Here is a 17,608-nt window from a genome sequence, read left to right as displayed (position 1 = left end):
ACCACAAAAGTGCTATTTAGCAACTAATACAGAACAAAAGACACAAACAAATAGCACATGAGGAAAAAAAGAAAACAAAAAAAAAAAAGGACCCAATTTTGACTCATTTGGAGAAGAAAACCAAAACAGAAAATAACCTTCTCGGGTTACAACTATGTGCATTAGACTGTTCTGAAAAGCTGCTAGAAATAGCTCACTTTCCTGAGAAATAATACACATTTTTAAACGTGACATCACACAAATCAAAGAATGCCCACGAAGCTGCTAATATACCTAAAATTGAGCCTAACAGCTTTACTGGCCAGGTTGTAAAACAGGGGAAAGAAAAAAAAACCCAGACACCTTCCAAAATTATAAAGCTGCAAACCAGGATGGATTTTAAGAAAGTTTATTCACCAGAAGATACAAAGAATAAATAAATGACTTTACTTGATTCCTACACTGATTGCATAGATCACAACACAGGAAAACTAACCCCATGGCTACAAATTCAGTAATATTAAAAGATGACATGTTTTGTCAGCTGCAGGGGAATTTTATTCCCTAGAGATGAAAGAACTAAGAGATGTAGCAAACAAAACACTTAAATAAAAGCACCTACATCTGTTCTTTCCACTGAAAAGAAAAATCAGTGAGCTGTTCAGATACAGCACTCGGTCTCCTGAAATCCCTACCAGCTCAAGACAGCACTAGTAACTCCACTTCGTGCAGAAGGAAGACACCAACATTTGTTATTTCAGGGAAGTTATGAACAACTCATGTTTTATGACCCCTAAGCAACACGTCACAGTCACGCAGGAAATCCATGGCTCGTGTCCAAAGCACTGGACTGTGCCTTCCCACCACAACAAGGCATCTGGCTTTCTAGGCAAGCAGGGAAAAGATGGATCTGAAGGAAAAGGCAAAGGTTTGCTTTTCGGGGTTTCTTTTTTGCTGCTTTTGTTTTTTTAATTAAGGCACTTGTGTTGCATTAGAGAAGTGTAAGACCACCATTTCACTTTAACACCAAAGAAAAAGAATCTGTGGTGCTACTTTGCTTTGTAGCTAAGAGTTAACACACCTGAAGATGTGTCCTTTCTGAAAGGCTGAACTGAGAAACTGCCGCTGGTATTTTAAAGAGGAGAAAAAACTGCAGTTCTGAGATTGCAACTCTTACACCATCACTATCTGCATGCAGCTTCCTAGAACACCAGAGATAATTCTGGACAGATTAGTCAGAACAAAATATCCAAGTGTGTGCATTTTTCTGGGGGGGGGGGGGTTGTTTGTTTTATCGAAGCTATTTTGCCCACAACTGCAGTACTTCATGCTGTAACTGAGTCATGTGTGCAAGCTCATTTTTAACTATGTTTGTGCAAACCCCTCCAGCTCTTCACACAGGCTCTCCTGCTATCCCAAGCTTTCCAAACCCAGGATACAAATCTGTACTGTGTCCTCTTCCTTATAGTAATTTACCTGAGAGAATCTAGAGAGGTGAAGGTGGAACATGTAGATTTAAGCAGAAAGATCTAACTCCAACAAACCTGTTAGCAACTGCCTCCTTAAAATTTCATTTCCTCAGAGATGAACTCAAAGTTACAAAACCAAAAGGAACAAGCCATAAAGTTGTTTTCATGAAAAAAAAAGGTCTGAGTGTTTTGGTTTTCATTGTTGTCATTGTTAAATAAAACAGTGAACAGAATAGAAAGAATAATTAAGCAGCTGTGTAAACCAAAGAAATTAAAATAAATTAATTAAAAATAGGAGCAGGGAGATTCTTCTTCTGTAAGCTTTGGTTTGTACCTATACCAATGTCCACCTTCTTGGGGCGAAAGATGGTTAAGACATGATGATCTCCTCCCAATTCCACGTGTGTATGTGTGTATACATACTACACATGCACCTGCTTCTGACTACTGGGATGGTACCTGTGTTCAGCTGTTTCTGATGGAATAAAACCCAACTTTTATTCACAATCTTTACCTTATATCTTATGATGATGAAATAGCAATCAGCAATATTTCTAATTGAGCAGGCAATTCAAAATCAGCCTGGAATTCCGCTGAAATAAACTGAAATTACATTTTAGCAAGTTTCTTAGTAAGGAAAATTGGAACCTGGAAATGTGCCAGATACCTGAGAATGGCTAAGTAAAAAGTATGCTTTGCACTTATGCTGATTAAGCAGAGATGAAATACACTGCCATTTCACTACAGGTGATATCTTTCATGATTTTACAGCTATCTTATTGTCTCACACATTTTAGCCTGAATGGAGGAGAGAAAAGCAACTTTTTTTTTTCTTTTTTTTTTTTTTTCCTCCATTTTGACTGATCCACTCATTTAAATGATGTAACTTGAAAAGAAGAAACAATTTTTTTTCTACAGCTTAATCTTCAGCTCTCAAACACCCGTTTCACTTCAGTAGCCTCGTTTCAAGCACTTGGCCATTGACTCCCTCACTCTACAGGTTCAACTTTCTTTAAAACATGGACTGAAAACTCAGTCAATATCAAATTATATTGTGCTACAGAAATCACAGCATTGCAGTAAACTGGGCCTGATAATTTAATTATTTTTTTTTTTCCCCAATTTTAATATAGTAAACAACATCTTCCCTCTTGCATTATTCCTCTGTTTCCAAATAATTTGGCCGGCCTCTGCTTGATCCCTGGTGGACCTCAGAGGCTGTTCAGGCAATGCCCCTCCATCCAAGGAACCTGCTCAGCTGCTCTCCAACTCTGCAAAAGCCCACTGGTCCCAGCCTCCCTTCACCAGTTGTGTGGATTTTCCATGGACCAGCCTTCCTGAGTCAGACACCACTAAGGAATGTGTTTGAGAAAGCTGGAGGGAATAATGATATCCAAAGAAGCCTGGCTGCTTCCCTGTTTCCAGCACTACCCCTCATATCATGAGCATCCTCTGCTCTAGGAAGCAACATATACAATATTCCCCCTCAGCATTAAATTATAATTCCAGTGGGCTCATTCAACTGCCCTATGCATTCAGCCCTCAGCATCCCTGCTGTCCTAAGAACTGCTATGTTGAAGGTTTGAGGATCTGCATGCTCACAGCAGAAAGGAGCAAGCCACAGGACCTTCAAGAAGTAAAACACTGACCTGTGGGTTGGTTTTGGTTTTTTTCTTATGTAAGACAGCAGCCAAAATACAGACAACAAACGAAAAAACAGTCCTGTAAATACAACTAGATTATAGCCACATCCTTAAGTAGAAATCCTAAGCTGTCACATGTAATATTACAGGTACTAGAAGGTCCCTGCAAGACATGATACCTCCTGCAAGTATATTCCACCTTCAGGAAGCTCAAGATGTGCTTATTGCCCTTCTGGGCATACAAACTGAACTCATGTAATCAAAGGGCTCACATGCCAATTCTGCTTCAAGCTCCAGAAAGCTTCTGGTAGCACAATAAAAGGATACACACAGATGAAGTCATGAAAGCAGAAACCATCAAGATTAACTTAGTGTCCAGTAAGACCACAACCTAAGGAAAGATAAAGCTGGTAAGGAGACAGCCTGGCACCACAGCTCTCTTTGGATAAGCCAAGTGCAGCTATCCCGGCTGGCAGGCTGCATCTCACACACACTCTACACACGCTGCCCAAAGCACCAAGGCTGTGAGGAACAGAGACAGGAACTGCTTCAGCTCTGCCAGAATCTCATCATACCATGCTTTCATGGAGAAAAGCCACAGCCTGCCTGGCCTCCTCCTCCAGCCCTACAGGAGCCAACTTTGCTGCTCGAGCCAGCACAGTCAGTCCGTACTCCAGGCATCCCACTGCAGGATTTAAACAAACCTCAACACCCATAAGCATCATAAAACAGATCATAAAACATTCACAAGATCTCCCTACCAATCCTCCTAACTCCCCTTCTCCCCAGTTTGATCCTGTGAGCCAAATTTAAAACCTGAATCTCTAGACAGGAACTGTTTGGCAAAGTTTTAAAGGCACTATGTTAACCAACAAGTTAGTTGTGCCTCCTCACAGTTAACCAAGGAGCAGAGGATCAGAACTCAAACCCTTCTTTGACAAAACCAGTTTTAAATGAAAAGAGATCTTAGCTGTTTAAGAGAATCTATCATATTTAAATAAAACCCACCCTTCTGACAGACAATACAACAGTGAATACCTGCAAGTGATACATCAAATACTCTCCTTTACCCCACTGTAGATCAAGTGCATCAAAAGAAAAATGGCAGCTGCTGCTGTTCTCAAACCTCTTGTAAATACCATGCAAACACCTGAGGCTGCTAATCACAGGAAAGCAATAAACACTCATTAAGCATTGCTTCCTGTCAAATTTTAACTTTAGCTTTTATCAAGACAAAGTACCTCTATAAAAGATGTTATGGCCTCACCTTTATCCTTCCTACCTACCATCTTCACATTTCCGTGCCTGTGCAAGACACTTCACCACTTATCTTCCCTTAAGACTAATGACTAAACCTCCCAAACATCTTTGGGAGTCTGATGATTATAACTCAAAGATTATCTTTCATGTCTGTACATTAAGCAGCGAGTTAAGGCAAATGAAACACAATTCTGTATTGCTTCAATAACAATGATCAGCAAACAGCCCTTCACACAGCTGAGAAGAGAACAAAAATAGTTTGGGGGGGGCAATCAGCACATTAAGTGTGAGAAGAAATGACGCTCTTAATGCTGCACAGGAAAGAGCTACACAAAGAAAACTCAAGAATCATGTCTTACCAATAACCCAACAGAGCCCCCATGCAATGAGCTCTTCACTCTGCTAAGAGAAACAGTACCTGCTTTTCTGGGATATCTCAAAACTCACATTTCAACAGGCTACAAGTCCAGCAGTTTCACACTGACCTGAAAATATGGTTCATTCAAGCTTTCTGGAAGTGCCTAGGCAAATCTCCCTCATCTCTATGAAAACATGAACATTCCATACACTATATTCATGCGGAAGACACAAATATAGACTTGGGAGAAGAGTAATTCCAACATGCCAAAATATCAAATATGGTATTAAAGGTGCTGTTTTGATGAATCAGGTCAGTAAATGCAGCAGTTCTGGTCACCAGGCCTGCAGATCAGCTCAGAGCTCCAAGGGATATCCCTGGCTGCATCTTGCCTGACCTTTTTACTGTCATCAGGAGCAGAGAAGGCAGCAGAAACAAGTACAGCATCACACAGGATAACAGATTAGGGAAAAGTGCTGGAAGAGGCTAAAGCTTTGGAACAAAAGCTTTGGCACTTCTCTACTCTCCTTCTGTTGCAACAGATTTCAGATTTTTTACTGCCTGCTCATGATGTACTGACCAGTGTCTGCTCAAACCATATCTCAGCATCCCAGAGTCTAAACACTGAGCAACTTTGAGGTCTGTGATGCTAAATGCCCAGTGCCATAATTCAACTACCTCTTGACACAGCAAGAACATGCTGTCCTGTGTCTGATGGCCCTATTAGTGGCCACTGGCTCAGAGATAAGATGCTAGCCCTTTCCCTAATGCCTCCCTTGTCTTTCCATGTAAGCATCTTGAATCCCTTTCCTTGGGATTTGACAGGGCCAGGATGGAACCAGCACCCACAAAACACATTTGCCCCTGATCTCCAGTCCCAACTGCAACAGAAGCCAGGAAGCAATTCCTCTGCTCACCCTCCTGTGCACTTTGCACCCAGAGAATGTGTGTGAGCTCCAGAGATACCATCGAGCAGTGGCTTCCTGGCAGTGTTTTCCATCTGCCGCAGGGAAAGATGAGCCTCAGCTCTCGAGCGGCTGAGAAGGTCCTTTAAGACACTGTCCACCATGCTGCATAAAATTAATTACTCTGGGTGAAGGTATTTAGTCATCTGAAGAGCAGAATGGAAAGTGCTCTGTACCAAAACTGGGGGAAGTTTTCCCAAAAAAATCTAGGAAGGAAGGGCAGTTTATCCAGCCTCCATACGCAAGGAGGTCACAACAGCTCAGACCTTCACGTGATGGAGATGCTTCCTGCAAGCCAGCTGCAGGGGAACACACGAGCAGGCAGGTCTGGGTCTCAAAATTATCCAGCAGATGAAGATACTGATTTTGCAGAGCTGTTTAGGTTGGGAATGGAGCTAAAAGGCATTTCAGTGGAACTGCTCTCCTCTTTTGATAGACAGAAAGGCCTCCAGTTTTTCAGACAAGCCACTATTGAACAGATTCCCTAAATGAGACAAGGGAAAGGGGGTGGGAAATGCACGGTAAATAACGGTCCATGGTGCTGCCTGTGTGAACATGCTCTCCAGCCTAGCAAACCACAGCTTGGAGAAAAACGTGGTGGTACATAATACAGAAACCCTTTCACTGTAATTAGGCAGATTGTCAAAGGTGACAAGTGGGAAGTTCAGATAAATGAGCTTCTGCAATATCTCTTCCACAGGTACACTCTGCAAGAAAACCCAGGGGAGGCCCTAGGGAATAAATTGTCTTTTGCTATTTTTCAACTGCTGTCAGCATCAGGTCTGCCTTATTTACCTACTTCCATTAAAAGCAAGGTAGCATCTGCTTTTGTACATCACAAATGCAAAATCTTGAACAAAATACCTTGCCCTTCTGAGGAACTTTATATGGGAATCCCAGAACGCGCTCAGGACCAACAAAACCACTACAAACCACAACCCAAAGGCTGCTGCATCCACCACTCCTTGCTAAGTGCTCTTACTGCTAGGGATCCTTCACAAACTGGCAAAGAACTATTCTAACTTCTTGAAGAAATACAAAATCTGAAACCCTAACAAAATGGCAAAGCATGAGAACCTTTTGGCAAACTAAACATAAGACCCTGCGGTTGCCTTGAGTTGATGACCAACATCTACGCACATGGAGACCTACCCATTTTGCATTGTTCTCACAGGTAATCACCTTGGCTTGATGCTGCCTGTTCTTTTCATTCACAGCCATAACCAAGAAGCTAAAGGTGCCAAGCATGAACAAAGGTAGCCAGCAGATTTGTTTTTCCAGCTGCAGAGCGGACGGACAGTTGCTGGTGTCAGCGAAATACGCTGGCAAACTTTGTTCTGGCCCTGCTAACAGGAAGAGCTGTTCTGTCCTGCAGGGATGATCCGTGTCCTTCTATCACACACACCTCTATCACACCCCTGCCAACGGAACTGGGAACCACTCAGACACCCCATGCCATAAATCTTGGACACATTCAAAGTTACCCAGACGTGTTGCCCATGAAAATGATCATTGTGTCTTCTGAAGACAAAGATGAAGCAGATACTATCACACAAATGTTCTTATCTTTGAACTGTTCTTCCTTCTCAGATATGTTCTCTGCTGTTGGGGGGCTGGGTGGCATGCCTGTTCCAAAGGGGATCTACCAACTGCACTATTCACGGCCTCTGAATGGATAATTCATGTTGAAGAAGAGCTCTGGGTGGAAGGCAGAAAAGAGACAGCTCTTGAAAAGCACCTTTGGTGTTCCACACTCGACTCAAATGCGCAACATGCAGGGAACCAAAGAACATCCTCTGGTTAACTCCTTCTGTGCAAGTCCACAGGATGCTTCAGCCTCACTCACGGACTGTACCATGGATAAATGAGGAATAAGAAAATCACCTACCCAGCAGAATGCCTCCTGAAGGAGACTAGACAGTAATATTGCAACTGAAGACCACACCAGAGTCAAGGCTAGCACCAACAGGACATTAAACTCAACAGAACTGACTGTCAGTTCCTCCATCAGAGGATGCTGAGTACAGCCCTGATGATGGTAGCATGCAGAAAAGCTGCCACCACTCTTTCTTTGGCTTCTCTAAACACCCAACCTGGGAGGACAACTCTCTTTAAAAGAGCTGGAAAAGGATTCAGACAATTTCAAGATTTCAGAGACTGCTTGCTTTTGAAAGTAAGAGACGCAACTGGACATAGAGAGGAGCACTTGATTCCCACCACAGAACCTACCATTAACAGAAAACATGAGCAACAGGAGGTAATACATAAAGCCAAACAGCTCTGAATGTTCCATGATAAAAAATTAATGCTTAATAAGAAAAAATCATTACAGAGATTACAAATGGAAAAGCAAGGGCATGACCCCAACTCCTGAACACTCTGACAGGGTGCCAGTTGTCCACTGAGCATCTTACCCCTCAGCAACATATAGAAGAACCTACAGCCTGCATCCTAAAAGAAAAGTGTTCAATTTCCCAGAAGGGAGGCTCCACAACAGCAAGAAGAAACTCAACAGCACTGGTTCAATGGCATTCTAAATACCCTTCATATTGAAAAACAAGAGTACCCAGAGTTCAGGCATGGCTACAGCAACCACTACTAACCAGAAAGCTTTGATCTGGAGAGGAGGAGTGGAATCCTCCAACATGACAGATGTTTCATGGTAATTTCCATGTGTGACCAATATATGTTCACCAGGGACAGAAGTGCTGAATCAAGGATGGCCAATTCAGCTGGTCTGCAGCTGCCAAAACATATTCACATAAAACTGAGAGTATGTGGTTTAAAACTATCACAGTGCTCTGGTATGAAAACAAAGCCTTGATACTCCATTCTTAACCTATTGACTTTAAATAGCAGAATGCTTTAACCAGTAAGTTCTAGTGATCTGTGGAATTAGACTCACATTAAGAATTAGCTTCAAAATACCAAATAAAGGTTCTCAACAGTTGCCTATGAATGCACCAGGAATTACACTCCAGAGCTCTGAGCATAAGGTACTGACCACATAAGCAGGGCTGAAACCTGACTCCAACTGAAGAGTACAACTTTTATGGCAACCTTCCATTTATTTGTTTTTTAAACTGTATTTGAGCAAAAGAACCTCTGTGTGCCACGATCCAATTCCACTGCTCATTATTTTCCTGCAGCAGTGATCAATGGCAAACCAGTAGAGGTTTCTCTTAAGTTAATACCTTAGTCTGATGCAGAATATTAGAAACAAAAAATCCCAAGAGAAGAGAGACTGAGCAGGTGACTCAAGAACAAATGAAATATCTGTAATATTCAATCAAAATGCAGCTCTTGTTTACAGATAGTTTCTGCTATTGATTTGGTACATTTCTCACCCCCTGTGCCTACTTTTAAAGAAAGCTACTGCAGCACTGTTCACAATCCTGCTTGGACAAACCAAAACAAGCCAGCTTTAGAACTGCTGCACAAGGCCATCCTTGCTCCTCACAGCACAGAGGACAGAGATCCAGCTATTCACCCCGCAAAGGCAGCCTGCAGCAGGACTGGGCTGAGCACAGACATCATCAGCTTGTAGCTCAGCTGCCAAACAAGAGCAGTCAAACAGACAGTCTACATAAATCACCCTTTTGTTCCCCTTCCCCAAATTGAAGATTAGTTCTCTCTGTCTGCGGCACTTGCATTAAAATCCACAAAAGCCAGACCCTGTGTAGTTGGAGGAAAAGGAGACAGAGGGTGGCAGCAAGGGGAAGTCTTCTGTTCCCCAGCAGAGCTGACAAGGTGATGGTGAAGGCATTCACACATATCGATGACTTAATCTTTTATATGCAAAGAAGGGCGGTGACCCCACATCTCCTACCACCGAAATCGCTCCACCAAGCCTACTGCAAGTCATTAATAAATAATAAAATTAAAACTCCATGCACCCATGCAGCAAATCCCAGTAAGACACAGCCAAAGTAACTTACCACCCTAATACAGCACTCGATTTCCAGGTCCCTTCAGGACACCAACATCTACAAGCAGCTACAACTGAACGACTTACTTCATGTCCTGATGCGCTGAATCCCAAGCTAATCAAAACAGGCCAGTTTTATGCTATTCCAAGTACTTCCAGAAAATACCATGGACTTGTTGATGATGTGAACTTTTTATCAAAACTGACCTTATACAAATTATACTACAAGGCAGTAGAGAGAAGCTGCAGGTTCACTGATAGGCCATGCTGGCACCCATGAAAACTCATCAAGACTTAACCACACGATGGGAGTTTACCTGGGATAGGACCTGACAGACCACTTCCAAGTGCTAGAAATTAAATGTACAGCTTCTAGTGGCTTTTTTCATTTTCTGAGACACTGGTCAACTGCACACTTCTGCATTAGCCACACACACAGAGTCTGTTAGAACACAACTGTGCCGGTGCGTGAACAAACTGCCATCATTTTTAAATACTGCTTTGAGACATCCATGTATATAACCAAGGAGGGCAAACAGAAATCTTGCCAGAAAAGCCACATTAAACACTCACTCTTGCAGGCCTTGCCTTTGCAGGGGTAAGGGATACGATGCTGAGGATTTGACAGAGATTTGACAGAGAGTGGGGACAAAAAAAATCCACTGTCAGTGTGTTCAGTTCAGTGAGCACCCAACTCTGTGACAGTCGCTTTCAGCCACCTAAGACAGCTTGATACAAGGCTCTGAGAGATAAATTATTCCAAAGGATTAGAATTGGCTTTAAATCCTCTATTAAAAAGAAAAGGAAAAAGGTTTTCCAACACAGATGAGACAAGTAATAGGTCAGAATTGTAATGGAAAGCATACTTGCAAAAGTGGTAGATCCAAACTTGGATCTATTCACACACACTGTGGATACATAAGAAAAGTTTATTTATGGATGGTTTGTCCCCCTCCCCGAAATGCATTTTGGGGGGAAAACAAAATTAAAACATCAACAATCTGGTACTTACGAGCAACCCTACAATCAACCATTGTGTGCCATGTGACAGACAAGAGAAAAAAACCAACAACCCACAAACACTAAGAAAACACATGTCAGATTTAAGCTTCCATAGTAGTAATGAAAAGCAAAGTGGGCAGGAGATTTTTAGAAAGGCCTTAAATATTCTTCTGTAACCTAACAGTGAACACAAATATTTGCTTAAGCTCCACCTTCAACATCCAAAAAAGAAGTAATTACTCTAAAGGCTACCAAATGCCCCAAAAAGAATTTGAGGCATGAACCACCACCACCAAAAAGCATCCGAAGAAGAGGCAGATCTCCCAGGATCAGAAAGGCTGTCTCGTTTAGACATCCTAAAAACAACCGTGCTGGAGATGCTGGTGACTCATTAGTAGTGATGGAGCAGAGAAACTACTTGAAGAGGTGAGAGGAAAATTCCATTTTAATTTAAGAGTGCTCTCCAGCAAGCCTTGCCCAAGCTCTGCAACATAACAACAACTGGATATTCACCAAGAAATGCATTTTATAAACACTAGTGACAGCCCTCAGCAAGCACAGATGTGTCATCTGTGCTAAGAAGAGACTTACCACAGAGTAAGAAAAATAAAAAGTACAACGTTTATATGTTGAGCCCTTTCAAGAAAAAAAGCTTTACCTTAGTTACTTTTAAAAACTAAAAGAACATCAATGCCTTGAAAAAATAACTTTGCATATTTGTCATAACAGGCAGTGCCATCTGATTAAGAATTCCCTTGATACAGTTCCTCCCTGTTGCAGGGCTTTATAAAAACAAAAAGCAAACCAATGACCTAGAAACAAATGCAGCCTCTCAAACTACTTGAAGCTCATTAACTTTATACTTGTTTTAGACTCATAACAACGTCCAGAAAGACTGCCAAAGACTTTGATTGAAATTTGCCAGGTTGCACCATGAGAAGGTTTGGGTTTATTCCTATCTGAAACTGTTTCAGGAAAAGAAGGCACATTTTTCATAACCCAAAGAAAGGAGGGGGGAGGGTTGTGGGGTTTGGGTGGGTTTTTTGTTTTGTTTTTCAAGGGGATATGTTTACATGGCACAGAGCAGAGCCATGCATTCAAACCAGCTCCGGAACCGGAAGCTGCATGACATGTCAGCACAGCTCTCCACTAATTACCAGGATAATGAGAAGCAGAATATTTCTTTTTCCGCAGAGATGACACAAAAGTACTTCTCTCCAAGACAACTAGTTATTTCTTGTCGTGCTGCCCTGCACTACGCAGGCATACCCAAACAAACCAGCTCAGGGTGTGCTACGTTTCAGATCGACGAAACCTGAAATGTCCTTTTAAAGGATTTAGTGCTAGATTCCTGAGCAAATAAATTGACTGATGCGTGCACAGCACTCCAGGAGAGAAGGGAAAGAAGGAAAAAAAAAAGAAAAAAAAAAGGGAAGGTAAATATGCACCATGAAAACTTTAAAAAATAACTCCCCGAGGCCGCAAGTAACCATTTCAAAGGGGTGGTGGGAACCAGATCCATCTATAAAACTTCAATTAGAACATTAGCAAAGAGCCCTCCCCCAGCATGAGCAATTACCACTGCCTTTCATGTGGCAGAGTAACACACCTTTTCTTGCACGGTTGGCTGTGTCAGGTTTATTTTAAACACACTCAACAGCATTACAAAGTAAAACATCACAGCCACTCTTCCCTGGCAGCTGAAAATGCAGATTTCCAAAAGCAGGCCAAACACTAAGGCCTTCCTTACAAGCAACCCAAGCTTTAAAACTGCTGAGCACCCCTGATGCCTGGGAAGGGGCTTGTATCACCCAGAGCAGCACACAGAGGGGCACACACCATGCCCACACCTCCTGTTCCCCCTGGCTGTGGTTCAGGTGCTCTAAGCACCAGCACTCACCATTTCAAGAGCACCTAACTGGATTTGCAGCACTAACTCCACCGTGAGCTGTAACTCCGTTGCAGCTTCTGAAGAGCTTTAATCTGCTTCTGTCTTTGCGTGCTATTATTAACCTCAGGGGTAACCTCGCACCCTTTTAATCAGGTGCTTTAACTGATGCGTTCTGTAAACAGGTACAGCAAATGGATATTCTCTACCTTCTTCAGCAGTAACAAGGAAAGTACCACCCACAACATATGCCAAGTCAAACCTCTAAGAAATCAATGAGAGGACCAGTAAGACGGACCCTTCTCCAACACTGCAAGTAGAAGTCAATCCTCTTAAATAAAAGTATTAAGACAGGCTAGGGAACCTCATACATAGTCAGAGATAAAATCACAGAATGGTTTGGGTTGGAAGGGACCTTCAAGACCATCTAGTCCCAACCCCCTGCCATGGGCAGGGACACCTCCCACCAACCCAGGCTGCTCCAAGCCCCATCCAACCTGCCCTTCGACACTGCCAGGGATGGGGCAGCCACAGCTTCCCTGGGCAGCCTGGGCCAGGGTCTCACCACCCTCACAGCACAGAATTTCTTCCTAATGTCTCACCTCAATCTCCCTCTTCCAGTTTTAATCCATTGCCCCTTGTCCCATCCCTCCCTGCCCTTGTCCCAAGCCCCTCCCCAGCTTTCCTGGAGCCCCTTCAGGCACTGGAAGCTGCTCTCAGGTCTCCCTGGAGCCTTCTCTTCTCCAGGCTGAACACCCCAACTCTCCCAGCCTGTCTCCAGGGCAGAGCTGTCCGGAGCCCAGCGGATCTGCAGGAGCCCCAGTGCCCCAGCCGCTCCCTGGGCGCCCCGAGCCCGGCCAGGCCGCGAGGAGAAGCCCCGCAGCGGGGCCCCCCGCCCCGCTCACCTTGTAGACATCGCCGTAGGTGCCGCTCCCCACCCGCTGGATCAGCTCGTAGTCCTGCTGCGGGTTCCGCCTCAGGATATCCCCGCTCGGCCGCACCGCCGGCTCCATCTGCAGCCCCGCGCAGCCCCCGCCGAGGGAAGGGGAGCAGCGGCCGCTTCCCTCCTCGCCCCTCCGGCCGGGGATGCTCCTAACGCGGCAGCCGGCCCATGGCTCCTGCGGCGGAAGGCGGCTGCTGAGGGGGAGCTGCCGGGGCGGGCGCTGGGCCGCGGCTGCCCAGACAAAGGCAGCCGGCGGTTGCCGCGGCCGTTGGCGGCCCGGCGGCGGCGCCCGGGGCTCCCCGCGGCAACGGGGCAGAGCCCAGCTCGGCGGGGAACGACCGCCCCGGCCGCTGCGAGGAGGGAAGGGAAGGGAAAGGAGGGAGGTCCCGTCCCGCCGGCGCTGAGGAGGCGCCGCGGCCCGCCCGCCGGGGCAGCCGCCAGCCCGCCCGCAGCCAGGCCCGCAGCCAGGCCGGGCCGGCTCCTACCTGCGCGCCCGCAGCCCTTTGTCCCGCCGGAGAGGGAGCGCCTCCTCCTCCTCCTCCTCCTCCCCAGCCCGCGGGCCCTCTGCCCGCCGCAGCCCCGGCCCCCACGCACGCACCGCCCGGACGAGCCCACAGCCGGGACGGGACGGCCACGGGCCTCCGCGACACGGCAGCGCCACGGCGCGGCCGCTGGCCCGGCCCTTCGCTCTCCTCCCGCCCGCCCGCCTTCCTGCCCCCGCCCCGCGCCGGCCCCCGCGCCCAGCCAGCCCGGGAAGCCGGCGGCTGCTGCCCGGGGAGCGGGGCCGTGGGGCCGTGCTCCCCACGCGGGGCTCCGGGGGCCCGCTGGAGGTGCCCGCCGTCACCCCCCGGCCGCAGGGGCTGCCGAGCGGAGCTCATGGAATCGTGGCGTGGTTTGGGTTGGAAGGGAGCTTTGAAGCTCGTCGAGTTGCAACCCCCCTGCCAGGGGGGTTTGCTCAGAGCTCCGTCCAACCTGACCGGGAATGTTTCCAGGGATGGGGCATCTACCGCCTCTCTGGACGGCCCGGGCCAGTGTTTCACCACCCCCGGTGTAAAATGTTTCTTCTTGAAAGGGACCTGGGGGTCCTGGTAGACAGGAGGATGACCATGAGCCAGCAATGTGCCCTTGTGGCTAAGAAGGCCAATGGCATCCTGGGGTGTGTTAGAAAGGGGGTGGTTAGTAGGTCATGGGAGGTTCTCCTCCCCCTCTATTCTGCCTTGGTGAGGCCACATCTGGAGTATTGTGTCCAGTTCTGGGTCCCTCAGTTCAGGAAGGACAGGGAACTGCTTGAAAGAGTCCAGCGCAGAGCCACAAAGATGATTAAGGGAGTGGAACATCTCCCTTATGAGGAAAGGCTGAGGGAGCTGGGTCTCTTGAGTTTGGAGAAAAGGAGACTGAGGGGTGACCTCATCAATGTTTACAAATACGTAAAGGGTGAGTGTCAAGAAGATGGAGTTAAGCTTTTTTCAGTGATGACCAGTGATAGGACAAGGAGTAATGGATACAAATTGGAGCATAGGAGGTTTAAGGTGAATATCAGAAAAATTTTTTTTACTGTGAGAGTGACAGAGCCCTGGGACAGGCTGCCCAGAGAGGCTGTGGAGTCTCCTTCTCTGGAGATGTTCAAAACCCACCTGGACGCCTTCCTGTGTGATGTGCTCTAGGTGACCCTGCTCTGGCGGGGGGGTTGGACTAGATGATCTTTCGAGGTCCCTTCCAACCCCTAGGATTCTATGATTCTATGATTCTATGATACCTAGTCTGAACCCACCCTCTTTTACTTTAAAACCATCACCACTTGTCCTATCACTACAGGTTCTGCTAAAAACCTGTCTTACAAGCCCCTGGAGGTCCTGAAAGGCCACCACAAGGCCTCCCTGCAGCCTTTTCCATGCCTTTCGCTCAGAGGTTTTCTAGCTATGTTTTCATGGCCTCTTCTGGACCAAACAGGTCCACGTCTAGGCTGTGGAGAGACAAGTGAGGGGCAGACGTGGCTTCTGGCCTGTGCCCCTTGCTTTGAGGCAGGAGGAAAGCCCCCAGCTTGCCCACACCACATACAAATGGTATAGATTTAAATCTATATGTACGCTTGTGCCGAACCCCAGGCTGAGCTCTCCATCTTTGACACCAGAGCTGTTTCTTCATCTGCATCCTGGTAGGGGTTATCACAGGTGCTGTGGCAAAGCCCTGCCCTGCGTGCTGGAGGCCGACCTGCTCCCACAGAGGTTCTGAGGTGTGAGAGGAGGAGGATGTACCAGCTGGGAAGAACAAGGCCACAGACGAGGTAGGACTCTCCAGCTCAGTGAGTTCCATCCTTTGCAATCTGGATTGCAACCTCACATCCACAGCACATAATCCTTTTCGTGGGCTAATCAAGCACCACAGTATTTAGCTTTGAGGGCAACCAGGGCAATGATAGTCACGCAAGAATTAACTTGGACTAGTTGGGACTTGTCCCCTTGGCCTCCTGGAGTCAAAAAAGCTCCTGTGAAACTGAGATGGAAAGCATTCTGTATCCCTCTGGAGAACAATTGTTTTCAGTGAGGCAGCTGAAATTTTGAGCAAAACCCACCTATGGTCTCCTCAAATGAGTGCTAAACAATTTAAGAAACCCAAAGGTGGGGAGAGGGAGTAGAGGAATGTTGGCATTAGCAGTAGTATTGGCTGCACATAAAATCATTAAGGCCTGAAAGGAGGTGTGATTTTTCTACACACACACAAAAAAAAAAAAAAAAAAAAAAGCCACATACTCAGTGCAGGAAATACGTTGGCAAAAGTTAGGTAGAAAAAAATCAAATGGATGCCAGATGTACAAGCCTTTTTGGTGCTCAGGGCACTGGATTGGTTCTTTAAGAAAAGATTCTGCCTCTTTGGCAGCCTGACAGACCACGCAGGGCCAATATAGTCTATCAACAAAGCAGCTGGGCACTGAGTCTCAGTTTAAAATGGAGCCTGGGGTTTGTGCTTACTCCAGCATAATTTAGAAATCCCACGTGCAAGTACCTGAAACAGAGCTGCTGATTGCAGAAGCTTTTCCTTCCAAACACAGGTTCTGCAGCACAGCTCATTAGGATCAGCGTATTGCTTCAGGATAAACTCAAAGACAACATATGCAGACTCTCTGGAATTGCATAGTGGCATTTGACTTCGTTGGGGTTTTATTCATGGGCTCATTTGAAACGGTGTGTGTCAGAAGCAGGCTCCAAACTGTAAACTGTCCTGCTTCCAGGGAGACAGGGGAGCACAGGACTGCTAACATAAAGAGATTCACATTTAATTTCCCCTTGTACTCTTAAGCCATCTATATCCTGTATATTCTCTCCAACATAAATACGTAGGTTTTCCTGAACACCCAGCAAATATAGAAGAAAATATTTACCCTTTAGAGAGCTGTATTTCCTCAAGTGATTTTCAACAAAACAATTACCTCTTCCCCCATAAACTAGCTTCCTGCACTCCTGATAGCCAGCTGTTTGTGTGTTTTTCTCTTCTTCAGCTGCAGGTTTGAAGGCTGATTTTCACTACTGATTTGCTGCTCTTGACAAGCCATCAGGAAAGAGGCCATTTCATTTTCTAGGAGCAGATGGTGCAGTAAGACTTGGCCTCCAAGAACATCTTAGAGATCCAAGGGCCATTCGATGACTGCAATTTAATGCAAAGGCTCCTGTACTGACCACTATTTTTTATCCTTGCTGGGTTAGGTTTCCCTTCCCACCTAGAAGTGCAGCTTCCCACCCCATATTGCCAGGGGTGATGAGTGAGCTCTCAGAGCTTGCCTCGTGATCCCAGCTTTATTCCACCTCCCCCAGCAGGGTCTCAGTCCCTGCTGGAAGCACAACTGGAAAGTGTACATAAGTAATAACATCCCCAGGACTGTCTGACTCTTGCCTTTTCCCCATTAGAAAATGGGGGAGAATGTGCAATGTGTGGTGCAAGACATGGCTGGGCACTGCACACTGCCAGGCAGGTCCTCTTGAACAAACACCAATTCCCACTCTAGATTTTCCACCCCAGACCACGTTGCTTTTCTGGTCAAGCGTGTTAAGGAATGTGCTTTTATGCAGCATCTTTCGTCTGGATGGGTCCCAGCCTTAAAAGGAATGTTAAGTGGTTTTACATAAGGCATTACATAGGATTAGAGAATGTGATCTGTTTGCATTGTAGTCTTAAAAG

General features: G+C 45.9%; 1 protein-coding gene across 2 annotated transcripts in view; it reads right to left on the bottom strand.

Moving 5' to 3' along the window:
- MAP4K5 (mitogen-activated protein kinase kinase kinase kinase 5) overlaps window positions 1-14,051 on the bottom strand; it is a 67,292-nt gene extending 53,241 nt beyond the window's left edge. For both annotated transcript variants that reach the window (XM_051621139.1, XM_051621140.1), the window contains exons 1-2: window positions 13,921-14,051; window positions 13,398-13,610 (exon numbers count right to left, since the gene is read on the bottom strand). In XM_051621139.1, coding sequence (XP_051477099.1) covers window positions 13,398-13,505 — 108 coding nt within the window. In that variant the 5' untranslated portion in view covers window positions 13,506-13,610; window positions 13,921-14,051. The remainder of the gene's footprint in view (window positions 1-13,397; window positions 13,611-13,920) is intronic.
- Window positions 14,052-17,608: the final 3,557 nt, after the last annotated feature.

This window comes from Apus apus, chromosome 5, assembly GCF_020740795.1.
Source record: "Apus apus isolate bApuApu2 chromosome 5, bApuApu2.pri.cur, whole genome shotgun sequence".
Taxonomy (NCBI): domain Eukaryota; kingdom Metazoa; phylum Chordata; class Aves; order Apodiformes; family Apodidae; genus Apus; species Apus apus.
This window is presented reverse-complemented; position numbering and strand designations above follow the sequence as displayed.